The 27,946-nt window shown below is 41.0% G+C and overlaps 1 protein-coding gene across 1 annotated transcript in view; it reads right to left on the bottom strand.

Moving 5' to 3' along the window:
- The window catches only part of Ror1 (receptor tyrosine kinase like orphan receptor 1), a 355,481-nt gene that overhangs the window by 139,437 nt on the left and 188,098 nt on the right, over positions 1-27,946 (bottom strand). Inside the window, exon 2 of the mRNA XM_074079592.1 lies at positions 13,442-13,513. Coding sequence (XP_073935693.1) covers positions 13,442-13,513 — 72 coding nt within the window. The remainder of the gene's footprint in view (positions 1-13,441; positions 13,514-27,946) is intronic.

The raw sequence follows: 27,946 nt of genomic DNA on the forward strand, positions 1-27,946 counted from the left end.
TCAGCTTCAGATTGTAAGGCCCAATTGTGCTAAGTACAAAAAGCAATGTAGCCAAGTATGAGATGCTGCAGAGCAAAAGGATTATGTATCTGGGTCAGACAACTATCCTGCACATTCATAAACTTCCCAACTGGGATGCATTTGTAGGCATAGATGCTTCTGGTCTGATAAGAGCCTGGCTCTGGGAAGAACAAAATGACCCAAATTCTTATGGGGGAGTCATTTTCACACATGAATCACCCAAGGAAAATGGCAGCTGCTTCAGACTGTTGGCTGCCTGCCCCACAAGCTGACACTGGGGGCTCAGTCTGCAGGGACCCACCTTCAGTGTGGAATGTCATTAGGATAGTGAGGCTAACTAGTACCCCATCTGTCTGACTTCTAGAGTCGGTGACTCTCCCTCTCTCTCTATTTTCTTTTTTCCCTAGACAGTATAGCCTTTGGTTGAAAAACAGCCCCTACTGTCCAAACCAAGTCAACTTTTATTGGAATAGATATTTCCAAAGGCATGTTCTCCAAACAACCTTATAAATATGGCAGGAAAACAACATATGAAATAATGTAATGATAATTTGTAATAATCTTAGTAACGGTTTTATAATATATCTCTTCTACAAATGATGGAAAAGGACAGTTTTATGGGCCTATTGCCTTTAAGCTCATGTCAGGGACTAAGAATTCCAGAGTCATAAAATTTTAGAGTTAGAAGAGAACTGCAATATAAATAATGCCAATACTCTGCTATGATTAGCTCTGAAATGTCCCTCCAAGGCCATGTGTTGAAGGCTTGGTCTGGTCCTGTGATGCTATTCAGAGGTGGTAGAGCCTTTAAGAGGTGAAGGCCTAGTGGGAGGAATTTAGGTTATTTGGAGTAGAGCTTTGAAGAGAATATGGACCCCCAGCCCCTTCTTCTCTTTTTGCTTCCTGGCTTCCCAGAGGTGAGAAACTTTGCTGCACCATGCACTCCTCATGCATGATGTTCCACCTTGACCAGGCCCCCAAACAATGGAGCCAACCAACCAGGAACTGAAACCTCTGAAACCATGAGCCAACGATCCTTCTTCTAAGTTGTTTTTCTTAGGTATTTTACCACAGCAATAGAAAGCCCGTTTGCTCCTGCATCTAACTTTGTCTCAACATTAGAATGTGTCATCACAGGAATTTTTAAGTCTCCATTTTATCAATGACAAAATAGAGGCCACTCAAGTGGATCACCAGAGCAGAAATCCAGACCAGCTGAACTGGAAAGTCCAAAGAACCACCTCTACCTCTAGCCACTTTTTAGGAAAGTAGGAGGTGGTAAGACACGGAAGTGTGAGAGTGGAGATCAACTGGCTCCACATTGGGAAAGACCTTCCCAACCTTGGCACTTTGCAAAAAGAGGATGTGTTAAGATAAGAGGGATAAGACTTCCGGAGGCTCCTAGAAGAAGGCAGCACAGCTTACAGTGAGTGCTGAGACACAAAAATGTTGATTATACAGTAAGAGATGAGATTTTACAGAATGACCTTACGCAATGAGGTTAGGGAAAAGAAAGATGCAGGTAAACTAAAAAAGCTGTGAGAAACTCACAGGCATGGGCTGGTCAGTTGGGTTATACCACCAGCAACAGTCATTCAACTTGGAGATCCTGTGTTTAGGTTGTGGAGAAAAATGGACTCTGGTACCAGTTTTATTTGCTTCCCTCCCAAGGGCTGGAAATACTAGTTTCACCCACACTTTGAGAAGGTGATTATTTATAATACATTTGAGAAAACAATGACTTTCTATCATTTTGGAGAAAGGAAAGCTCTTATTACATGATACCAAGTTAGAAAACATAAAGGACAATATTGACAGGTTTGATTTCATGGAAATGAAAATTTTCCATGTTAAACTAGACACATGTCATAAATAAAATGAAATGTTTGCCAAGTTAATAAAAACTTCACAAATTTCTAATCAATAACAAAAGACAACATTAATGCTACAATGAGAAAAATGAACGAATATTTATTAGAGAGAAACATGACCACTAAACATGAAAAAAACAAACCTTAGTTATCAAAAGAAACAGAAGCTAGAGCAAGGCTCAGTAGCACATAAGTGTGTAATCCTAGAAAGTCAAGAGGTAGAGATTGGGAAAAATCATGGTTTGAGGCCAGTCTGGGCAAAAAGTTAGAGAGATCCCCAGGAGGATTAGATCCAAGGATCGGGTCCAGGTGACCTGGGTAAAAATGGGAGAGACAACTTTAAAAATAACTAAAGCAAAAGAGAGCTGGGGATGGGGCTCAAGCGGCAGAATGCCTGCCTAGCAAGTGTCAGGTCCAGAGTCCAAATCCCAGGGAGGGAGGAGGGTGAGAGGGAGGAAGGAAGGAAGGAAGGAAGGAAGGAAGGGCATGCCATTTTTTGGTTTCAACATTGACAATGACTAGGGTTGGTGAAGTTCAACAGCAGAACAGGGGCTTCTTCTGCACTACTGCTAGGTTTGTAAACATGCAGACAGATTTATAACAACACCATGCAATAAGTACATGTATGAGGCCAGGTACTGTACTAGGTGCTTCAAAGCATTTTGCATCTCAGTATTAACTACCACAAAGAAAAACTGGAATAATCCTAACTTTTTGCCAAGAGATACTAGGTTCGATAAATTACTAAACACCTCTATAAAGGAACACATGTAATATGGCCAATAAAAATGACATTGTTAGGCAGGTGCTCATGGCTCATGCCTGTAATCCAAGCTACTCAGGAGACTGAAATCAGGGAGAATTATGGCTGGAGGCCATGGGGGATGGGAGTGGGGTGTTTGTGAGATCCTATCCCAATGGGAAAAAGCTGGGAAAGTGGTTTTGCCTTTCATCCCAGCAACAACAAGAAATGTAAATAGGAGAATCATTGTCCAGGCCAGCCCAGGAACTGGATCTAAAAAATAATCAGAGCAAAGAGGTGTGGCTCAAATGGTAATTGCCTAGCAAGCACGAAGTCCTCAGACAAACCCAGTACCGCCACCAAAAAAAGATGCTGTTAAAAATATTTCATGACAAAGAAAAAGGTTTGGGATATTGTTAAAAGACAAATGCCATTTACTAATGAGAATGCCTTAGTATGGTTGTACATTTTGGTAAATATATGTGTAAAAATATACATATATACCAGATATAAATATTATATGTTAGTGGTGACATGTAATTTGGCTTAGCTTGGCTTTCTAGATTTTGTACAATAAACATGTTAGATTTGGAAGTGTTTTTAAAAAGGAAGAAAGGAATTTTAGGGAAAGGGTGATAAAGGCACAGGAAAACCACCAGGCCCACCTCACCCCAAAAGAGCTGAACTCTGAGAACGGTTTTCCTAACACAACCTCTGTGTTTACTGACCCTGAAAATGAGATGCAAACCCTGTACAGCTGGATTCTAATGTGGTCTTCAAGGTTCTCCTAGGCCTTCCCCAAATCTCTCTCTTGGCAGGGTGATGTCTACTGAGAACCAAGAGGGCATTGCCTAGCAGGTCCAGGTGGCACCAGAGGCTTGGGCTCAGAGGGAGTTCTTAGACTCAATGTAAGATCCTAGCATCCTTCCATTCTCATCTCAAGGTCAGCATCTCGAGGTCTGTGCAGGATTTTCTAAGCTCCAGTCTGATTAGTTTGTCAGCATGACATGAGCCCTTGATTGGGAACCGCTACCAGATAGATGCTTGTTTTCCTTGTCATAAAGTGGACACATCAGGGCTGGAGGCATGGATCAAGACATAGAACTCCTGCCTAGCAAATGCAAAGTCCCGAGTTCAGACCCCAGTGCTGTCAAAAAAAAAAAAAAAAACCCAAAACCTGAAACAAAACAAAACCCCAAAATGGACACAATAATGTCTACCTCTCAGGGTTTTTCTGGAACAGTCAATGGTGATCATAAAATGCTAGCTGTCACAGTACTTCCACAGATGGATTTGCTAACTCCCAGGAAAGTGAGAAATTCATGTTTTCCCCACTGTATCTTCCACACAGAGTCAGGCACACAATAAATAACAGCTGAATGAATGAGTGGCTAGAAGTATTGGTGGTAATAGTGCAACTGAGAGTCCTGAGAGAAAGACACTTTGGAGGAACCCATCTCCCTGAGTTCCAAAGACAAGTAACGGCCATGGATGAGAAACTCTTCCAGGTTAATTTGATTCTATACAGCCATATTCAAATGATCAGAGATGGCCAATTATGACTTAGGGGCCATAAAAATGGAACCATTTGCAGAACACGGTTACAAAGAGTTAGTCTTTGTTAAAACTGGAGGCAGAGCTAGGCATCTCTGAGGCTTGTGGGGCGTTGAAAGGCTAATGTGAATCACTTCATGTTTCACTACATATCAAAAACCCTCAATCTACAGTAGCTACTATTAGCTGGCATTATTTCATGAGGCATTATTCACAGTGTCAGTATGGAAAGGGTGATGAAGTGACTGACAAAACATTCAGACACTTAAAAATATGTCAATATCAGGCTGGGTACTGGTGGCTCATGCCTGTCATCATCCTAGCTACTTGGGAGGCCGAGACTGGGAGGGTCTAGGTTCAAGGGCAGCTTAGACAAATAGTTCGTTAGATCCTATCCACAAAACGAGTCCAAAAGGGACTGGAGGGGTGACTCAATCAGTATGCACCTGCTTCGAAAGTGCAAAGCCCTGAGTTCAAACTCCCGTCCCACCAAATAATAATAATGATAATAAAAATATGTCAGTATCAAGCTTTATTTTACAACATTTATGGAACCCGAGCTCAGCTCTCTTACATATGTCATTATATTGAGTACTCCAACAAACCTGGAAGCCTAATGTTCTCCCATTTTTCAGATGACAAAAAAAGAAGAAAACTTGGAAGAACCTGGAATTTGCCACAGAACTTAAAAAATAAGCCAAGCACTTCTCACTGCAAGTCCAGGTTTTTCCTGTATTACCTAAGAAAATTAAGGACAGAAATGGAGCAATTTCTAAGCACCTACATGTGGATAAATCACTTGTGAGACTACAATGGACAGAGATGAACTATCAGTCAGATCTAGCAGACCAGCCTAGGGAAAGGCTGAGGCAGTGGTTTGCAAGCTTCACTGCACATGAGAACCACCTTTCCAAGGAAATCAGGACGGGACGAGAATAGACACAGGCATTTGGAACTGTTAAAGTCCCCAGGTGATTCCAACTATGGCTGAGGTTGCCAACGCCTGTGGTCCTCAAACTTTAGTGAGTTCAGAATCACCTAGGAAACTGAGAAACATGGGCAGGCTAAGGGGCCTGCCTGCTTCCGTGAAGGCCTCTCCAGGGAAGTCTGACCTTTGAGGATAATCACAATGACACTGTCAGCTCTTATGTTCTGATTTGTATTCATTCATTCGTTTACTCAAACACCTGTGTTGGGTGCTGGAGCTCCAGGGATGTATAAATAAGATATAATTTCTGATCTCAGGAAGTTCACAGCACGGCCAGTCCTTCTGACACCTCTACACAGTGCTTTTTCTGATTCACCCTGCTGCTAGCATGGGGGACCCAAGAGGGTTTTGCTTGGAATAAAGGTGTTCAATAAATATTTCTTTCATGAGGGAAGAAGGGAGCGAGGTGAGGAAGCACATACATGAAAACTGGCATGTAAATACCTATGGGGAATGTGGGGGCTTTTCTTTCCTTTGTGGGACTGGGGTTTGAACTCAGAGTTTTGTGCTTACAAAACAGGCATTCTACCACTTGAACAACATCTCCAGTCCACTTTGGTACGGTTATTTTGGAGATAGGGTCTCATGAATTATTTATCAGCCTTCCAAGAAGGTAAAATTACAGGCATGAGCTCCTAGTACCCAGCAGGAAAGCCTTCTCGGAATGGTGAAGTCTGGCCTGGGTCTTTAAAGACATATCAAAAGGCTGGGAAGGGTGTTCTCATCATGGTAAACAATGAAGTGTGCATGAATGCCTGACATAAGATGAGGAATAATGAGAACTTGTTCTAGAAACAAGCATGGAGGACCAAGAGGAGTAGGAGCTGAGACAGCAAACAGGTGGTACAGCACTTGTACCATCCCTCATCCCACTTCCTTAGCCAGGAGGCCTCTAAGTCCAAAAGTCCCCTCATGTCTTTAGGCAAAGGTTGACCAAATCAACCAAATAGGTCCAGTGCCAGAAAAGTTTTCTATAATCCTTATAAGCAGGGCCCCAGTTCACCCATTTCTGGAAGCAACTTAAGGCAAAACTCTGCAGCTATTTCTGAAGTGGGTCTACCAGGAGGTTCCCTCAGAAGGAAGCAGGCTTAAATTCAAACTAAAAGACCTGTAGGCCAGGAAAAAAAAGCAGCCTGGGAACGTCAAAAACTAAATTTCTGCTGCTTCTTAATGATTTATGTCCAAAAATGTGCTTTGTCTTAGTCAAAAAAAAAAAAATCACTGAAAATGGTACCAAAGAAATAAAGAATATCAGAGAAATGATAGGTAGTGAACAAATATTTATCCCAACTCTAAACGGCAAAAATAGGAGTGTGAACATGTTCAAGCTTGCTCAATTGCTTCTGTCTGACTCGGGCAGAGGTTGCTGAGAGGAAGAAGCCAGGGCCTGTGCTCCTCACACAACCGAGGTGGCCATTTACCAAACACCCTACATCTGGGCATCATTTCTGTCAGGTGAATATCCACCACTGACAGTAGCAGACGGGAAGGTGAGGAACGATGAGGGATTAGATGCCAAGAGCTGCAGCTGGAATGACAAGCCATGGTGACAGACAGCAACCTGTCCCCTGTGAGCAGGCTTTAAGGAATCAAGATGGACTATAGGGTCCTTTTCCTTCTATTTTATGATAAAATTCCATAGCCCTTATCTTGGAGATTCATTTCCCAAAGATAAATAGGCTGGTCAAGCAGAAGCTTCAACAAGAATGTAGGAGAGAGCTGCCAGCAAGGAAAAAAGGGTAAGAAGTCTCATACCACATGCTTGTACAACGGGCTCCAGGCATAAGGACCAAGAGCTTGTTTTAAGTGAAAGAGAAAGGAGACATAGCAGAGCTGGCAGGAAACTCCCTGGATAATATAATCCTATATCAGTTCCCTACTTTCCTGTCAAGGTATCTCACTGCTTCCAGGTCGCATTTCCTTGAAAAAAAATGTTATAAAGGAAAAAGGAAACAGGGGAGTAAATCTGGATGGTCAGAAAGGGAGCAAGGGAAAGAACTCCGGGTTAGGGGCAAGAGCGATGCAAGCTGGCCTTGGCCGGGAAGGAGCTTGACTTGCTGGAGGGACCTAAGGAAGCTGGTGTGACTAGTGCAAAGTCAGCACAGGAGATATGGCAAAGTGAAATTGAAGAGATAGAGCTCTGTGTACATGGTACCCAACTACTACCCCAAGGTTGTTCCACGATTCCATTGCTGCCCTCTGTGTAAACCATTAGATCTTGCTTCAGGCCAAAACTGCTCAACTCTGGGGAGGGGAGAGTCTTACATACCACACAGCTACCCCAGGAATTCAATGAATAATTCTCCCAACCAGCAAACAGTTTTGAAGATGGAACCCAAGGCTGAATAAGCTCTCAGAGACCTTAGCTCAGGGAGGATGCTCAGTGCCAAGTACCAAGGCTATTCCTACTGTGCACCTTCACCCACCTCCACTGCTGTAAATAGACCCACTAGGAGCACAACAGAGGCTCAGCTACTCCATTACACTAGTTAAGAACCAAGCTGCAAGCTATAGACTAGCTAACACCAGGGAAATAAACTATTTCTGTGCCAAGACTAATCAAGCAATAGGGTAGAACAGGAGAAAACAACTGTTGAACTAAAGAGCCCAGTTGTGGCCCTGATGGTGGCACTTTGAGGGAAGCTGTGGGTTCAGGGGCCAAATCAAAGATGTATCTCCATAGTGTAGCCGTGCAAGCAGCTATCCTCTCACGACACAGACTGGTGGCCCAAAGACATGCTTTTTAACCAGGAAACTAACCTTAGGCAATAGATGCAAATAAGGCAACAGATACAAAAGTAAGCTCCGAGTCAAAGTAAGAGCTGAGCCAATGTTCATATAAGGGCCACACTGTAAACCTCCCTTTGAGGCATAAAACTCCAAGCTAGTAAAGGAAGTCAGGTCTCCATTAAAAACATAATAAAATAAAATAAAAATCTTAAAAAGGACAAACATACTCCAAAATCTAACAGCACAGAGAGCTATTTGCAGCTGGAAGTAGGTCTCTGTATTTTTTTTCAAATAGTAGGCTCCCTTTTGCTATCTGTGGGTGCAATTTCGAGTCCTTTTTCCAAAAGAAACATTTGGCTTCTACAGGGAACCTTAGAGATCCCCTGTGACTGAGTATGGAAGAAGGGAAAGGGACCCGAATTTCACCAACCCCCGTCCCCGTCGTGGTGAGGCTGAGGCCTGGCCCCTAAAGATCAATTTCCTTTAGGTGGTACTTGGCTCCGAAGTATTTGTTTCAGAAATTGCCCAGATGACTCATCAATAGTAGCTTTCAGGGGCTCTTCCCCATGGGCCTTGTCTCTCTTACATCTTATTTCCTGTTGGAATGGATAAGCAGGTACTGTTTAATGCCTCTGACTGAACAGAAAACCAGGAGCTGAGTGAGGCTGGGGAGGCCAGGTGGGGTGGATCAGTAGAACAGCAGCAGGTGAGCAGGAAGGCATTAAAGCATCCCAGCCAGGCAGTGCACTTCACTGCTTCCTATGAACACAGGGTGGTATGAATTCAAGTGAAAGTGCCTTACACCCAGTAGACAGTCACACATGGTAGCTTTGGGTCAGTTCAGCTGGGATTTGAGCCTGAATGTTTTACCACCACATTTCCTATCACATACTATGTTAGGTAGTAAGAAGATGATAATAGATAAAAGAGACCATGACTTTGAAAGGGCAGGCACAGAACAGGTAATTTCCACGCAGCACATCAAGGATTCTTATAAAGGTAGATGTGGGATAACATGGTACCCATTATTTTTCAGGGCACTGTGGTCAATGGGGTGGATGGAAGGATTGGTTAATTTTGTTTCTCTCTCAAGGTGGACCACCAAGCCAGAACACTGTTTTAGTCAGTGGTATGTCCATTAGGGACACTGAGGGAGAGGGTAGCAGGGGAACTAAGGAAACATTTAAGTAAGGAAGGAGTTAGTCAAATGCAGAACAATGGTAAGGACAATTCAGTCAGAGGAAACTGCATGAATAAAGGGATAGCCAATGGAAAGCTATATGCGTTTATGGAATTACAGGCAGGTTGTTGACACAGTGCAGTATGAAGACAAGCACTAGGGGTGCGGTGAGAGGAGAGGACAGGGTAAGGACATGGGAACCTCAAACAGTGAACACTCATGTGTGGGAGGCCACAGAGGGCAGCTACATGGGATGATGAAACAGGATCTGAAATCTCTGCCCCAATCCAAAAATATGCTTCCCTACCAAACTGCCTAAGCACTCACAATTTTTCACTATCAAGCCCACATTCGTCAAAAACACCTGTCAAGGCCCGGTGCTGGTGGCTCATGCCTGTAATCCTAGCTACTCAGGAGACAGAGACCAAGGGGATGGTTGATACCCATCACAAAAAAGGGCTAGTGGAGCAGCTCAAGGTGAAGGTCCTGAGTTCAAGCCCTAGTACCACAGGGAAGGGGAAACAAAAAATAAAAAAAAACCCTGTCACATCTTCCTCTCCAACTAGCTTATCAGATATAATAGCTAGATGAATTTTCACAAACCAATGAGGTAGGGACTTTTACCATCCCATCTTACACATGAGAACAAAGCACAAATAGGTTGAGTAACTTGCCAAAAGTCACATAGCAAACAAGTACTAAAGTCAGGATTCAAACCTTGTCAGTCACCTGGGTTTGGGTCTGTTCTCTAAACCATTGAATTATCTCAAATCCATCTTCCAGTTTGGTGTTTCTCTCCTCAGCTGAGTTCATCCTGTGTACTCACAGGATGAATTTTTCATTTCCCTAACTCTGTTTTCCAATTCTAGATTCCTCAGTTCTTCTGAAGTCTATCTGCTTTTCTGTGACATTATCCTGTACTTGCCCTGTGGCTTTCATTTCCTCTTCCACCACAAAGCATTTTAAACACACATACTCTCAAATGTGTATACTGTCCTTAGTTCTTATTGTAGGAATTCACCCATGTGTTTTGTCTGCTGACTGTTGCTGATGTTGGCTTCTCCCTTTCCACTGCATGCAGCATATTAAAAAAAAAGAAGGAAACTCAACATCAGCAGGAGTTTTCCATTGTTGGTAGCTTGATTTTTAAAATTTTGGTTTTGGTGGAAGACTCTTACACTGAGATGTTGAGAAATTTTTATGAACTGGTTTTGGGTTTTTGACTGTCAGGGTATCAGTTTAACCAATTCTACACCAAGTTGTTGTGTTATCTTCTTGTTTTGTGGCTTGTGTGGCACATGAGAAGAATCCCAATCCCAGACCCATGCTCTGTAGCTCAATCCCAGTGGCCCAGGGTGATGGGTAGATTTCCGTGACACCACCATTCTCAGAAGATTTCTCCTTATTTCATAACTGAAGTCAGTCATTCTCACTCACAGTCTAGTCCAGGGAGTTTGTTTGCTGTGTCCTTAACTCAAATCCCGGTGGGACAGACATTCCAGGCCCTCACAGCATTCATCCCTATTTTCATGGGATCTTTGACTTTATTCATCCTTTATTCATCCTCGATGCTGGAGCATCGAGCTTGCTCCTCATCTGTAGAGCCTGGAGATTTCTCTTTTGTGATCTGGCCAGACCACGGATTTTGATTATTTCCACCACATCTCTCTGTAATTAGGGGAAATGACCTTTGAGAGCTCAGTCCATCAAAGTGACCAGAGGCCTTGATTTCCCATTTAGATATCAGTCTTCCCAATGAGGTTCTGAGTTTGTGCAGGACAGAAACCTTTTTCTGACTAATTTTATAAATCCTACCCTTGAAAATAATACACAGACCAGAGAAGGAATCAATAAAAATTTAATCAATGAATGAATAAATGAATTAGGCAGCTTTCTCTCTGTTTCTAAATGGGAATTAAAGACCAGAGTTCAATTATCATTCAGAAAAGAAGGTATAAGAATCCCTTGAAAGCGACCATGCTCTTTGGAAGGCTGCTCTGAACCAAAAGAGGAGCATGGAGCTGCCCTATCCTGCCCTCTGACCAGCAGGCTCACTACTACTGACACTATTTCCTTCTTAAAAGACAACAGCTGATAATTACAGCACCAGTGTGGAAGAAATTCCAAGTTTAGCAGACTGACTGCTCCACCAGCAGCTTTGTCACTTAACCTTCCTTCCTTCCTTCCTTCCTTCCTTCCTTCCTTCCTTCCTTCCTTCCTTCCTTCCTTCCTTCCTCTTTCTCTTTCTTTCCTCCCTCCCTCTCCCCTTCCATCTGTTCTCTCTCTCTTGTTTGTGATACTGGGGTTTGAACTCAGGGTCATATGCTTGCTAGGCAGTCACTCTACCACTTGAGCTACACCTCCGGCTGGTTTGGGGTTTTAGTTACTTTTTCAGATAGAATCTCATGTTTTCACCCAGGGCCAGCCTCCAAACACAATTCTCCTGTCTATAGCCTCCAGCATAGTGGGGACCACAGCTGTGCACCACTACATTGGTCTTAACTAATTTTTGCCCAGGCTGGTCTTGAACCATGACCCTCTCCTTCCAGTGATCTCTACCTCCTGAGTAGCTGGGATTACAGGCACGAGTCACCATACCCAGCCTTTATTGCCTTCTGGGCACATACCAGTGCTGTGTTCTATACCTCTTTGGAGCCTGGTCACTAACATGAAGTGTGTCATGACCTAATTGCTCTACTGGTTCCTAAAGAGCTTGCAGAAGAAGTTCACATATTGAAAGTACCTGGTATGGTACCTGGCACAGAACAGGCATTAAGTTAACATTTACTGACCTTTATTTCCTCTTCTTTAAAAAATTCCCATAAAAACTTCTTAGTAATCCACTGCCTCCTCAGCATTGTGCTCAGGAGCCTGAGGTGGGGAGGAATAGCACACGATCCCTGCTTTATTCCTTAATTAATCCTCTATTAGCAGCAGAATGTCCAGATTTAATATGACAACAGAAAGACTGATGATAAATACTCTTTTATTTAAGATGAAAGATATCTCTGCCTATCCAGACATCCTAAAATGCCTAATAAAGTGTAACCAGCAAAATGATTGCATCCACTGCTGTTTTATACAATAATCTCTCTGCAGACAGGAAACTCCCATGAAAATGTTAGCAATAAAAAGACAGCCAATTAAGAAAGGTAACTTTGACAGTGACTTTTAACTTCCTTTTACCATTGTAATTCCAGCACTTAGAATCATGCTTGAACTAAAGTAGAAACTCAATAAGTTTGTTGAAGGTGAGTTATTTGTACACATAAGTACACATTATTCTACACAACTTCATTGAGAATTTATTATGAAAAGAGTCTGGGCTAGATTTTGTCATGGAGACAAGAGAGAGGGAGGGAAAGAGGGAGACAGAGAGAGAAAGAGAAAGAGAGAGAGAGACTTACAAGGAATTTCTAAGCTTAAGGGAGAGGTAGACAGGTATTTTAATTACCATGGTATAAAACAGAAGATGCTAAGAGAAGCACATAGGAAAGGACTACAGGAGCACTAGAAAAGGAATGGCCACTTCCTACTGAGGGAAGAGACAAGCCTGAGGACAGTATAGAATTTATGCTGAGTTTCAAAGGAGTAATTAATTGTGGCCTTGCAGAAGATGGAGGATGGGTATTGGCAGACAGGCAACCCAGATGGAAAGAACAGGATATACAAAGAAGAAAGAGAAATTTGGCTAGAGATAGAGAAAGGGACATAAAGGTGACTGAAAAAAAAAACAAAAAAAAAAAAACCAAGGCTGGAAAAGAAGCTTGATCAAGACTGCAGGGGTTTTGGATGTGCCCAGGTCATGGGACCTTTATAGAGTAACCGAAGTTTAGCATATGGTGAGGATTAATTAATGCTAAGGAACAACTCCATAGCAGGAACCTATTCCCCACGTGCATGTAGCAACTGCCATCTGCACACACAGGCAATTACCAACATTCAAATACCCTACATCAAATGCTCATCTCAAAAGGTCACCTACAAATAGCCCTGATCAATCCTGGCCCAGGCTGAATCAAATCCCCTAAATAAGATCCACTATGTAGTGTCAGGAAGGTCAGAAACAACCCTATTTCACATCTTGAAGCATTTTTACCATGTGGAACATTTTAGAGGAAGAGGGAAAGGAAAGGAAGAAAAAACATACAAAAAAAAAAAGAAGAAATCCTCTCCAGAAATAATAGAATTCCAAGGAATTAAATGTTAAATGATCACAAGTAGGCTGGGAATTTATTTTGGCCACCACCTCCTTGTGATGTGATAAGCAATTGATTTCAAAGATGATCATGCCAAGATTTAAAATGCAGCTGAGTGAGTCCTCTCTTCTCGCCTCCCCTGTGTGTCCCATGTACCTTTGTCAAGATCGCTTGAAATGTTCCATGATGAGGTAGGCACCAACTCAGCAGTGACTGATAACTCTGTTTCTGGAAAGAGAAAGAAAAGGGGGGTAAGACAAGGGCAATATTAAATACAGAAACTTACCAGGCTGTTAAAGAACTAAAGAACCCGCCTCCAGAGAGAGAGACCAAGACAGTCCACGCTTATAAAACTGGAATGGCTGGCTGCTGCTGGCCTAGCAGAGCTGCCTGTGTCTTAGAGGACCCCCAAATAAATAAGAGGCCAGATGGGAAAACTTTACATAAAAATTGGCTTGAAAGTTGAAATTAAAAATCTTAAGCTAATGGAAAAACATATTGACAGAAATGACCACACATTAGCAGACAAACTCTTCCGTTTCTTATTAGGAGACTAGCCTTGGATTAAAATATTCAATAGTCTTCCCATGGAAAATATGAACAATGTTGCTTTCATCTGCTGTGTTTGCAAAATTGATAGCAGTTTTATGACTCGAGAAATTAATTTCTCTGTATTGGCACTTCAGGTCAAGACATTAAATGGTAATTTTCAAACCACCACAATTTAAAGCAAACATGCAAATCAACAATCTAAAGATATAATGCACTATGAAGATTTAAATTTTTAAATAATAGACTAATATACAAATGATGTTTTGTGGTTGTTTTTGACATGTTTTTGAAATCTTACACTAACCTTCCCTTAGGCTCTGTCCACACACACTCACACTCCCCATATCACAGAACGATAACGTGGACAGAATTTTAGAGGTTTCAGGGTCAGAAGCTATATGGTGCACACAATTTACCCCCTCACGACACCCCTGCCTTCCAGTGCAGAGCTTGCTAATCCGTTGTTTAGTCTGGCATCTGCTGTACAGAATACACAGCGTATTCTAAGTAGCCACTAAAAACAGGTCTGAGTTGGAACCCAAGTTGAACTTTAATAAGTGGAAGAATTAGAATTCAAGTCCAGGTCTGCCTGATTCTGCTACCCACACACATCCCAGGGGCCCATGCTGCCTGCTACTCAAGGCTGGGAAACCAAACTTTTTCCCCACCTTACCCCTGGCTTCACCTTTTCACAGAGATAAACACGCTTTGTACATTTCCTTATTTACTGATGGTGACTGTCTGCCAAATGGCCATGGATGCCACACCTCCTTGTCACTGACTGAGCTTTAGGGACAAATGTTTACCTACTGAGACCTCACAAGGGCCACCTCCAGTCTGTCTACTTGCCACATGTGGCAAAGACAAAAGGGTTGTCGGGTTTCTGCACACCTCCTTGGTGTATTTGCTTCCCTGTTCTGGAAACAGGTAGGAAGGAAAGCAGATAAACGACACAACCCCTCCCACACCCAGTCTTGTCTTGTCCTGAACCAAAACCTGCATAGATTCCTTGGAGGAGCCCTGAAGTAAGATGCACAGTATGGCATATAAAATTCCAAAATATGAAATAAACAAAAAGGTAGAAAAAGTACTTAATACAAAACCACAGTAAGAAGCAGTACTCCTATCAGGTCCCTGTCCTACAGTCAGGTATTTGGAGCAAGTGATTGCACCAGGAAGTGCTCACGGTTGACACTTTGGGGTCGGCCACATATCACTCATTAGACCCCCATCTTGCTGCCACCCACTCTGGCTCCTTCCATGGTGACAGACAGCCTTTGTTTGCAGTATGGTGCCCTACTGTGGCTCCAATATCAGACTTTAGGGAGCTGGGAGCAGAAGTGTGGTAGCCCAGGTGGCGTTTCAGGCCAGGAGGCAAAGGCTAGAGAAGTGGTGGGATTAAGAAAGAGCTCAGCAGCATTTACATTCAGTATTTTCATGGCTTCATCTTACCACAGCTCACAGCTAAATTGCCAGAAATATAGGTTTCATTTTACAGTATTAACTTCATAGAAAGTTAGCTCTATGTCACTTGGTTTCCCCAACATGAGTTTGAATTGCTGATTGAATATAATTTGGGACCGATGACATATGAATAGATTCTTGGCACTGCTAACAGTGAAACTGCTCCACGTGTGTCCCTCGATACTAATTTCCACTCAGTTCTTGTGCAACAGCAAAGATAATTTCAATATGTGAGCTCACTAATTGATTGCACTGAGTCTAAGGAATTTTGTTCTCGGCCTCAAGATTCATTCCTTCAAATAACCACATGTTCAGCTTCTCAGATAAAGATGGTAATACAGATAAAATATTTTTAAATTTCTTTTTTTTCTTTATTTTTTGATGGAACTGGAGATTGAACTCTGGGCCTCATGCTTATTAGGCAAGTGCTTTACCTCTTGGAGTTACACACCCTAGTCCGTTTGCTTTCAGTTCGTTTTTCTGATATGGTCTTACACTTTGGCCCAGCAGATCTCAGATGTCAATCCTACTACCTCTACCACCTCACTTGGTAAAAATGCCATTTTCTGAGTCCACATTTTTAAAAAAAAAAAGAAGGCTGACTATTTTATGGGAAAATACTAATATTAGAAATTTCCTGTTGCAAAATTCTTTCCCTGAAACTGAGACTAAACTTTAAATGAGAAAAACTAAGCACATCTCAACTTGAGCTCCATCCAGTCTGTGCTCACAGCAGTTTTAGACAGAGACACGGCTACCAATCCTGACCCTGGAGGAGTCGACTGATGGAGCCAGCTCCTTTCCCATTCCCTTCACCATTAAAAAGGATGAGCCATTTCCAAGGCGCAGCCTCTCTCTGTGTAAATCACTGTTAATACGTGACATTTAGGATACAGAATATAGCACTGGGAAGTGAACACCTGAATTAAAGGGCCACTTTCCGCCATTTATAAACCTTGCAATGATAAACAAGTTATTTGACATCTTTTGACTTCCATTTTCTCATCTGTAAAATGCAGACAATACAAGTCAACCCGAACAACTGCGGCAATGATTAAATTTGCTAATGTACTAAAAGGATCCTGCACAGTGTCTGGCTTGGAGTGGCGACTTGGGATGTTCTGTGCCATCTTCTCCATCCAGTAAGGCAGAGAGTAGCCACCCTCCGTGTGGACAAATTTAGTTAGCTGCTATGTCACTGTCTGTGTTGGAAATCTTGCATTTGCCATGCTTTTAAAAAGACTGTATTTCACATGCTTCAGTAATCGAAGCCACTGTTTTCATTTTGTGAGGTTTTCCTGAATTGGTCGCCAATTCTCTAAGGAACTTAAGTGTTTATATGTGGTTTTAATCAATTTAAGCAAATCAAGTATGTTTTAGAAAACTTCAACCCTTATCTTTCTCAACCTCTGTAGGAGAGCAAACCTCAAAAGCTATTCTTCAGATTTGATCAATAGGACCTATTATCTTTGCACTTTCTCTGATGATTGACTTTTTTGGCACTGATTCTGCAAACCATAAGATTTTAGTATTTAAGCCTGAACAGTGGGAGTGTTATTTGGAAGGACAGGGTGGGGGGAGAAAAGCCTTGAATGCTCCTCACAGATGAAGTCTGTGTTTCAAAAAGATTAGTGGTTCATTTCAGCCCTCAGCAGGTAGAGAGCCCAGCGTTCACAGGATGCAGAAGCTCTTCTAAGAAGTGCCCAGCGACACCACATCCTGCATTCCTGAAGTAGTGAAGCATGAGTTATGAGTGACAGCCTAGTGGCCACGAAGGATGGTGCAACAGAAACAACTGGCTACCTCATAGCCATTCTTGACCAGAGTCACTGAGTCCTACAATCATCCCTGCATGGACTCTACCAGGAGTCCATGGGATTTCTCTACCAGCTTACACTCTTTGACTCCATAGCATTTTGTGTATGCATCAGTGTGGGAGCAAGAACAAGATCTGATGGTATAAAAGACAAGAAAACAAAGCTTTAGGCCCTCCTTCAGCAGCATCTGCTCTACTCTTATTTGTAAAATTTATGCAAGTGTGGTGAGAACTTTCCAATGCTTGACTTTTTTTTTAATTGTGTGAGCCAATCCCCTCTTTTTACAGACGAAGAAAGCAGGCCTATAATCAACTTGCTTTGCCAAAATCACATCGGTTCTAAGCTAGAAATGGCTTAAAAATAAAGACATGCCAACTTCTTGCCAAGCTATATTTTCTTCTATCTTTGCTCCTAAGATGTGATATGTGTCATCAGAGTTGAGACACTCAAGGAATTTCCAAGCAGCCAGGGTCCTGCATACCAAAGGGGCTCACTTTCTTGTTCTACTTGTTATCTTTTGGGGAGGGTGTGGGTAGACAGGGATGTCTTCAAGATCTACGGTATGCAGAACTATTTCAGACACCACTCTAGCTTCATTTCCTTTTTCTCCCTTGTGCCTCAGTAGAGAAGCTCACAGCCAGGTAAGACATCTTACCCACCCTGGAACAGGAATAGTCTGCTTGCCTGGGAAGGGACAGTCAGTCAGCCTGGGCATGGCTCCAGCCCGAGACTCACAATTCCTACATCTAGGGTCCTGAAAGAGAGATCCTCTTCGTTCTGGGGACTCGGCATACTTACTGAGGAGAGAGGAAAGTCAGGAGTGGAAAATACTGTGTTCATTGTCCATAAGGACTTCAGAATCCTTGGTGACCCAGTTCTGGATTTCTGGTGTAAATGAAATTATCAGTATAGTCAAAGAAAGAAAGTGGTACAATCGTGAAACCTTCCTACTCACTACTCAACCATGCTACCTGTGAAATCAAGGGCTTTGTGTGCATGGCAAAACACGTAATTACTTTGTAAGAAGCACAACTATTGCATTTGTGAAAAAACCTTTTTTTTTTTTTTTTTTTTTTTTTGCTGTACTGGGGTTTGAACTCAGGGACTCACATTTGGTAGGCAAGTATTCTACCACTTGAGCCATGCTCCCCAGCCCAAAACCATTAATTTCATTAATTAAAAATTCAAAATATATGAAAATTTGAAGTATTATGCATATATACAGTGGGGAAAAAAAAACCTTGAAAAAAGAAAAAGAGGAAAGAACCATGCAGAAATTTTCTCCACGTCTGAGGGGCTCTGCTTGTGCTCAGGGATTGTCTCAAAAATTCTCTTGGAATATTGGATCCCAACCAATATCATCTCCATTTATAACTGAAGAACCTGAGGCAGAGATAATAGGCACCTGTGCACTCAGCAGGAGCTGTGCTCAAACCCAGGACACCATGTGCTAATAGTTTATCTCTTTTTATTACTGAGTAATATCCCATGGTGTGATGTTATATACTTTGTTTAGCCACTCACCTCTGACATTTGGTGATTTCCATTTTTTGACTATTACAAATAAAGTTGTTACAAATCTACTCACAGGCTTCTGCGCTAAATTATTTACTTCACTCTAATGGAAATGGAGACTCTTTACTTCCATTTCCTGCATTTCCCCACTTTATTTATTTATTATCTTTAAAATATAACTTTATTTTTAATATCGTTGTACTGGGGTACATTGTGACATTTACAAAACTTCTTATAATACCTCATAGTCAAGTTCACCCCTCCATCATTCTCCTCTCCCAACTTGATCCTGCTGTACTAAAATAAATCCTTGCTAAAACTTTAAATAAGAAAATGCAATCAGGAAGGAAGGAGTGTGTGCAAGAAGCAATAATAAGCCAATCAAGTGAGATATATTTGAAATTTTTGTCACTAAAAACGAACACATGATAATAGGTGCAACAGAGGCAGGGAGAGGGTTCTAAGGCAGAGCTGAGGAAGGATAGACACTCCACTTGAGGGAGAAGAAACCCCCAAAATAAGGGGGTGTTCCTTTGAAAGTCTGTTCTGGGTGGAGAGGGGGCCTGTGCATCAAACAACTATGGCACATTAGGGCACGTAACTCTGTAACGGTTCTACTGAACTGAAGCAAAAAATAATTTTTCCAATCCAGGGGCTTGTAGTTCTTTGGGAAGTTTGGTCTTTTTTTTCCCCCTGGAAGACCAAAAGGAAACATTCTGACTAGTTACTGAGCAGGCAAGATCTCTTTAGGGATAGTACAAAGTTCTAAGAGAAATTTCAAATTGGCTTAAGCCTTGACCTTCCCCAAGGAGAAGGTCAAGGGAGCAGACCTGAAGTCAGCACTGCCTCATTCACCTGGTGCCACTAGGTACTCAGTGGATGCACAGTGTAATAAGAGAATTAGTTCATTCCAGTGCAAGCTGGAAAAGACAAGCTCCCCGCTGAGGTCCATTTCATGTCCATTCGGCTGCTGCAGACACCTCCGGATTCTAATGACATCAACAAACTTCACTTTTATTCTTGACTGACTTTCCTTACACACTCTTCCCCTCAAAAGTGCCTCCTACTAATTCTTCCTCCTTACTCATCCTTCTATGTCATCTCTGGTTATCTAATGATGTTTGTCATTGTGTTTTTCCCTTTGTACGTCCTGTATTTATTTTCATTTCATATCTATAATCCATTTTATAATCCAAGTCTATTACCTAATACTCTTCTCTGGCCAACTCAAAGTCACTGGCCATTTAAAACAAATAAAGGACCCTAGAAAGAAATTTTCATTACTAATCACATATCTGCCTTTGTCTACGGAACAGGGTACTCAAAAGTTTTCTATTAGAGACAGGGAATGACTCTTCCAGTTTTAATGATTCAGCTCTTGCTCTAGCTCTATTTACTTCCTAAACTGATTTTTCAACAAGGCCCGAGTCTTTTTTTGCTTTTATCTCCCTAACAACGTAAATATCCACTGGGAATGGAGAGTTGTTCTAGTGTAGCTGTCTAAGAGATTCTAAATGTTCAGTCCCCTTTGCCTGTATAATTTACACTTGGCTTCTAAAGAGAGATAGTAATTGCCCATGTAACATGGTACAATGCAAATGTTAAATGATTTCTGCTCCAGCCTGCTAGTTCAGAGGCTAATGATGAAGCACAATATATAAAACAGAATTCTTTTGTTGGGTGGGGGTGTGGTGGGGAATGGTACTGAGGACCCAACCCAAGTACCACAGCAATGTAGACAAGCATTCTACCACTAAGCTATACCTCCAGCCCCTAAAATAGAATTTTTGCTTTGTTTTGTTTGAGACAGGGTCTTACTATGTAGCCCAGGCTGGTCTCAAACTCACTTTCCTCCTGCCTCTGCCTCTTGAGTATTTTGATATTTTGAGTATTTCTTGAGTATTTTGTCTCTTTGAAAAAATGTAATGCTGACACCAATAAAATCCTTCTCATGCTGGAATCTTAAACAGAAGAACACTTCAGTTTAAATTACAGAAGAAAAATCATGAAATTCAACAGGAAAATAAATCTTCTAAGTGATGTTCAGTTTATTATTGAAAAGGCAAAAACAACTGGAATTACCCTAATTTTCTACTTTACAATTTTCGAATTAACTTTATGTTCTTTTGGCCATTGGTGAGTCATATTTCTCCCTTTCATTCTGATTAGCTAGTACATATCTTGAGAGCAAGGACCCTGTCTCAGGAATTCTTTGTGTCCTACTTGACTTCCAGTAAATTCTGGAGTATGAGGGAGGGAGGTAGTACAGCAGAAAGATGAAGAGGGTCTATTTTGGACTTGGACATATTCAAATCCTGGGTCTTGGGCAAGTTACTTCACACCTCTAATCCTTAGTTCTTCATTCATAAAATGGTCATAATAGTAAGGACCTTGCAGAATTGTTAAGAGGCATAACTGAGATAATATTTGTACATGAGTTTAGTGCCCAAGCAATGGTAAGTGTTAGCAAAGCAGCCCTTACCACTGTCAAGTAAAGGCTCTTTTACTAACCATGCACTTAACCTGAAGGGTGTTTAATGTAGCAATTCCCAAACCTGGCTGGGGAGCATGCTAAACAAAAATACCCCATCTCCTAACTGTTGAGTGTCCCTGGGTGACTCTCACATCATCTATAGACTAGCATTGGTCTTCTACACACCACTGGAGTAGCAAAGTTCAAATAGTGATATGCCTGCAAAATAAAGACACCAAAATGCTTAAGTGAACTGAGAAGTTTCATGTAATTTAAGAATCTAGGAAAAAGGGAATTGGCAGACTATTCAGTTTATCAATGACTATTAACCAAGAAAAGATTTGTAACTTTAGAATATCTTTCAAAGACCAATGTTTATGTCCAACTTGAAGGTTCCTTTAATTGGCTGGCCATTAATTTAACCACATAGATTCTGAATGGAAAGTTATGACTCTGTAAGGAGCAATGCAGGGCTGCCTTAGCCATTATCTCCATTACACAAGATCTCGATAGCTGGGACTTTTCACTAAATAGGCAAATACTGGGCACACTCTAAATACATGCCATAATCCTACTCACAGCACAGAAGGAGAGAGAAACAAACCTCTTTTCAGCCTCGATTCACAGCCACTTAAGGCATTTCTAAAGAGAAGCCCACTTTGGATGCATGTGAGACAGCTATTAAGATTCCAAGCACCTTCCAGTCATACAAGTACCTTGTATTTTGGTAGCACTTTCCCTTTCAAGAAAGTCAGTACACAGAACAGGCATTATTAGCTCATGACTTCACAGGGGCAGGAACAAGGCCTGAGATAATCACACACTGGTTCGATTTGAAAAAACCCAGGCTTGAGCAGAGAACTTGCCGAAGGTCCTCTGGCATGTCATCAGCTGCCAGAAGAACATAACCATGACCCTCCCACCCCTTTACCCAGTCCTGCCTCCATTCAGGCTTTCCTCTACACTGCTGTTCAGGCTCCTAACCCAGTTTGATGGTTAGTTTTTTTCTAATTTCTTCTAGCACATGTTAATTCAATCATTTCAAAGTTCCAAAATGCAAGGAGTAAAAGGAAAACCAAAAAAGAACTATTTTTCTGAAAAAAAAAATCCATCTATTGAGAGTCTAATTTGTACCTTCTGGCTGTCCTTGGATATCAAGTGTTTAAGTTAATGGGATTGAGGGTCCCCGGGATTAGTGAAAATTACTTTAATCAGAGACATAAATTTAGGAGGATTACTATTATCCTACAAGATAGTAAGATGGTTTTCCTCCAGCCATATTAGCCTGGGCATGTAGAATCAAGATAGTTGGCAATTTCCAAACACTTAATTTGTCTCAAATTGCTCCAGTTTCAACTGCTTCATCTGTCTGGACTGGGTTTCCTGCACCATGTCATTGTTGATAGCCTGGGGAGATCAATAATTAGAATTAAATAGAGGGAAACATTAAGCAGAGCATAAGGTGGGCGCAGAATCCCTTCCCAGAGCCTCGGTTTAATCTCTCCCTCTTCTGAAATTACATAGTATTGGATCTATTCTTCACTTAAAATACTTCATGCTTTTTAAGGTGGCCTGCAATTGCTTGAGTGTCCTTCCTTTTCAGTAAGAACAAATGCTTCTTGACCTGGAGGATGAAGTTGGACTTATCTCTATATTACTCACGGCACCAGTGATGTACTGCACACACAATCAGCACTTAGCAAATGTTTTCTGAGTGCACAGGTGACACAATATCATCACATTTATTCCTCTAAGGTGAAATTGACCTTCAGCAAGTTCTCTGATGAAGTCTGGGTTTCTTCAAATCCAGCCAGGGTATGATAATCTCAGACTTGATCCTCCCTACATGGAGTATGAGCTAATAATGCCTGTTCTGTGTACTGAATTTCTTGAAAGGAAAAGTACTTCCTACATACAAGGTACTTGTACAGCTTATCCCTTCCTGTAACCACATGTTTTTGCACCTCCTCTAATGAAGCGATGGAGTATATTTGTTCACCATCAAACCCGGACTGACCTTGTGGCTGGTTTTGGCTCCCAGAGTATGCCACGATCAGCTTGGCTCAGTCTGGCTCAGACAACCACCCAAACACTGATTCACAAGCTAAATCAATGCTTGTTGCTTTAAGCCACTACATTCTGGGAGGTTTGTTACGTCAAATTATTTGTCAGTAATACGGGCCCACTTGTAGATGAGAACACTAGGGCCCAGTGAGATTCACAGAGTGACAAAGCTGGAATTTGAGTTCAGTCTTTCTGACTGGGATAAGAAATGGACCAGATGTCAAATGTTTTTGTGAACTCTCAAATAGTTTGAAAAACTAAATGCAAAATAAATGGAGGGAAGCACTTCCTTTCATTGCTGTGAAGCACTGTAGCACATTGATATGACAGGATCCTCAGCTGGAAGCTCATTTGATCAAATTTAAGAGAGGCAAAAGTAGAGAATCTCATTCAGACAAAGATCTGAAAAGAACAGTGTTTTTTACATATACAAATAAACAGCTCAACCAATAACAATTCCTGTTCAAATTTGGTGACTTGGTCATTCCTACACCCAATATACATTTTTTTCCTACTTCTCTTATGGAGAATAATTTTCCATGTAATTAACTTTGTGACTATTCCTTTCCATTGGTCCTCAATCTACAAGACTGTTTTAGTTTTCAAATCTGACAGAATCAGCTTGAATTGATTCTCAGGTGTTCCTATCAGCATTGGTATGAAAGGCAGTTCTACCTGTATCCTTGAAGCAAACTGGATGTTTGGGCATACAGGCCTGGGAACTTTTCACAAAAATGCAAAGTCATGCTTCAGATGTGCCAAAGAGTCATTCACATGTGAAAAGCGAGGGCTCTTCCTGCTCCCAGAGCTGTCAAACAGCAGCATTCAGGAGGCCTTTCCAGTCAACTGCAATGAACAGGTTGCTACTGTGCACATGATGGATGAGGCGGCCTGTTTGCTCATGTGTGTCACCCACCACGGTGGGCAACTTGATCTCCAGCTGATAAGAGAATGCTCTTAACAGCTCCTCTGCTCACAGAGGTGTGTATACCCTCTCCACATGGAATGTGCTCAACCATTTTCAGTCAAGAATGACCCAAGTAGAGAAGGAAATTTATTATAGATGGTGCAACCACTTGGGACAGCAAGGCAGCCTGATGGCTTTAGGTTTTCTGCCTCTCCCTGAGTTCACAGTGAGATCCTCCTGCTCTTCTGCAGGTCTCTACCCAGAAGCCTTCTGCACTGTCCACATCTTTCCTAACCTGCAGTTTCAAGGTCCCCTTCAAGCAAGTCTACAGCCAGCATGTGGGAGAAATTATTTAACAACCTTGTAGTGGAAAGGGCTTTTAAGTGTTTGACACAAAATCTAAATGCCATATAAAAAGAAAGATAATAAGCTAGACTACACTGAACAGATTCTACAAGGAAAAAAAGCAAAAGTAATTACACATGACACAAGAAAGAAAAATTACAGCAACTCAAAAGCAAAAAGGGCTAGCTACCAGAATATATTAAGCAAAAGCATCTGATATCAACATGAAAAAAAATCCAAGAATGCAATAGGTAAGTGGGTCAATGATATGAACCAGCAATTCACTGAGGGGATAATCAGTCATCCTTAAACACATGAAAATATGCTAAGCTTGTAAGAATCATGAATTAAAATTTCAGTGGATGTTGTTGTTTCTCAATCAAATTGGAAAAGGTTTGATGACTCACACTATTGAGAGGGAGCTGAAGAAACAGAACCCTTAGAGTTGGCAGGCATATAAATTGGTGTAGCTTGGCAATACTTAGGAAAACTTTAAATGCAATCACTGTATAAGCAGCAATTCTACTTCTAGGAATTTAGTCTTATAGATGCACTCACAACATGGATGAAATGATAGATTTCAGTAGCAGTACTGTCTTTAATAGAAAAAGACTGCAAACAACCTATTAGAAACAGTGGGAACCCGGTTAAATGAATTATGGCGATCCAAAATTTACAATGGAAGAAAATGCAGCTGTTAAAAAGGATAAGGAAATTCTGTATGTATTGATTTGGAATAATTGCCAAAATATATTAGGTTAAAAAAAAAGAAAAGCAAATACTGCTAGTGTATATAAAAAACGATTCATATAGAAACCAATTATTTATATTTATGCTGTGTGTTCTTAGATATAATAGATGGATATATACATATTCTTACACGTAAGAAGATACATTCAAATACAATATGTATTGGAGGGATATAAAAAATTAGGAACAATGTTTACATCTGAGAAGGGGAACTGATATTAGGCCAGGCGTAAGAAGGAGACTTGCTTTTTACTGCTCAGCTTTTTATATGTTTAAAATTTTATAGCATGTGCAAAATAGAGGAATTTTTAAAAGTTCTTAAGTGCTTCTTTGCTCAAGGTGTGATGGGACCCCAGAGAAAGAGCACACAGGAAGGAAACAGAAATCATCCCCAAAGGTTGCCAATGAATGTTGGCCTTTGTGTTGAGTTTTGAAGGATAAGTACATATGACCTAGGCAGATAAAAAGCGTTTCTAAAAGTTCAAGGAGGCTGCATGAGTTGGGGAGCTGCAAACAGTCCATTTGCACATCAATTTTTCCTTATTTTGAGTACTCATTTATTTACCTTTGTTTATTATTGCTGTACTGGGGATTGAACCCAAGCCTCAAGCACACAAGTTCTCTATCCCAAGTACTCATCTTTATATGCAAATATTTGCTGGCTCTAAGGAACTGGTAGGTAGACAAGAGCGTGGATAGAAGAGGCAGGACTTACCCTAACGGCTCACAATAAATAAGAAATTATTATAACGAGCAGGAAGAAGAGGCAGTGGAAGTGAGGGAGAATTTCAGCAAATGTTGTACTAATTAGCAGAATAATCACACAAATAACATTACATATATCAGTTGCAGCTTGTAAGAGGCACATTATATGTTTTTGCAAAAATTTGTTGAAGTATTATTACTGCTATTTTAGTAATGACAAAAACAAAGATAAAAGAATGAAGTGCTAAAATGTCACTGCTAAAAAGGAGCCACCATTCTTTCCCCTGTACCACAGTAGCTTCTAGTGAAACTATCAGTAATGAAAGTCTTTTATTAGAATGTGTGTATATGGCTTGTCTTTAAACACAAATACCCTGAGCAGAAAGCTACATGATAAATTAACCTATTATTCCATTATTTGCCATTTATTATTATTAATTATTAATTATTATTAATATTATGACATTATTATTAATATCTTGTAGACTGCTTGACATATACAGGAGTTGTGTTTTTTTTTAAATGTGCAAAACAAAAGAAAAAATACATATCAAAAGAAAAATTCTCCCTAAAAGTTATGATGTTAAAATACAAAATCAGGGAATTTTGGTCACACTGGACAGAATTTATTTCTCCTTCCTATGGTCATATCATGGTTTCCACACTGAACTGTGAGGTGTGAGTGGTACAGTCAGTCAAGCAAGCAAGGTGATAGAGGAGAGGAGGGCATTACATTTCATGACAACCTGCTGTGATTGTGTGCTGACTTCTCTGACATCCTTAGAGGTTAAGAGCTGCCATCTTTGTTGCAGAGACACTCCCTTAAACGTTCTTCACCTTAAACTCAAAAGCATTAACTCCTGATGTTTTCCAACTTCCCTGAGTGGCAGAGCAAAAACAGTTAATGTAATAAAAGTTGTCTGCACACAGATTAACCAACCACAGACCAAAGAAGACTTGGAAGACAACGAAGACCACATGGATGCAGAAGACCTGTTTCTCCCTGCTCTTACCTGATAATTGGCTGGTTTTCTATACTACCAGACACAGTAGTTCCCCTTACTTGCAGTTTCAGTTTCCAAGGTTTCAATTACCTACAGTTAGCCATGGTCTCAAAATACTAAATGAAAAATTCTGAAAATAATCATCTCATAAATTTTAAATTGCACATCGTTCTGAATAATGTGATGAAATCTCACACCAGCTAGCTCTCTTCCACCCGAGATGTGAATCAGCCCTTTGTCTAACGTATTCATGCTGTGTATGCTACCTGACTGTTAGTCACTTTGCAGCTGTCTTGGCGACCAGATCAAGTACTTGCATTCAAGTAACCCTTATGTCACGCTTAAAGCTGTATCACAATGCTGACATCATTCACCTCATCAAGTAGGCATCATATCATCTCCCTTTTCACAAAAAGGGTGAGTATAGGACAATAAGTTATTTTGAAGGAGAGACCATATTCATATAACTTTTATTAAGCATACATTGTCATAATTGCTGTTTTATTTTACTCATTGATAATCTCTTACTGTGCTGAATTTATCTATTAAACTTCATCATAGGATGCACATATGGGAAAAACAGTATGTATAGGGTTTGGTACCATTTGCAGTTTCAGACACCCACTGGGGGTCTTGGAAATACCCTTCATGTATAAGGGGGGGTGGGAATGACTGTACTGCCTGTGCTGGGGTGCTCATTACGAGGCAATGTGACATCATTCCATATACAAATGTGGGAAAACGTGACCACTTTGCTTCAACTTTGCAAAACAGTTGCATTCTGGCAACTTCAAATATCTCAAAATGGCTGTGAACCATAAATAAATAGTTCTTGAATGTTCTGAGTGATTAAGGTCAAAGTCACACACATACCAAAAAGCTCATGAATTCACCAATCCTTTACTAAAGATGGGGCTTTTATTTTAGTTTTCACATACCTTTCAACTATAATAATGCCTAATGAAAATGCCAAGAAAGTGAATTCTCTCCCCTTCCTTTCCATTTCTCTGTTTTGTTTTAAAGGGAGGAAGTGGCTCTGGCTTTTACCTTTTCTTCTGTGTATGG

This window comes from Castor canadensis, chromosome 7, assembly GCF_047511655.1.
Source record: "Castor canadensis chromosome 7, mCasCan1.hap1v2, whole genome shotgun sequence".
In the NCBI taxonomy this organism is placed as follows: Eukaryota; Metazoa; Chordata; class Mammalia; order Rodentia; family Castoridae; genus Castor; species Castor canadensis.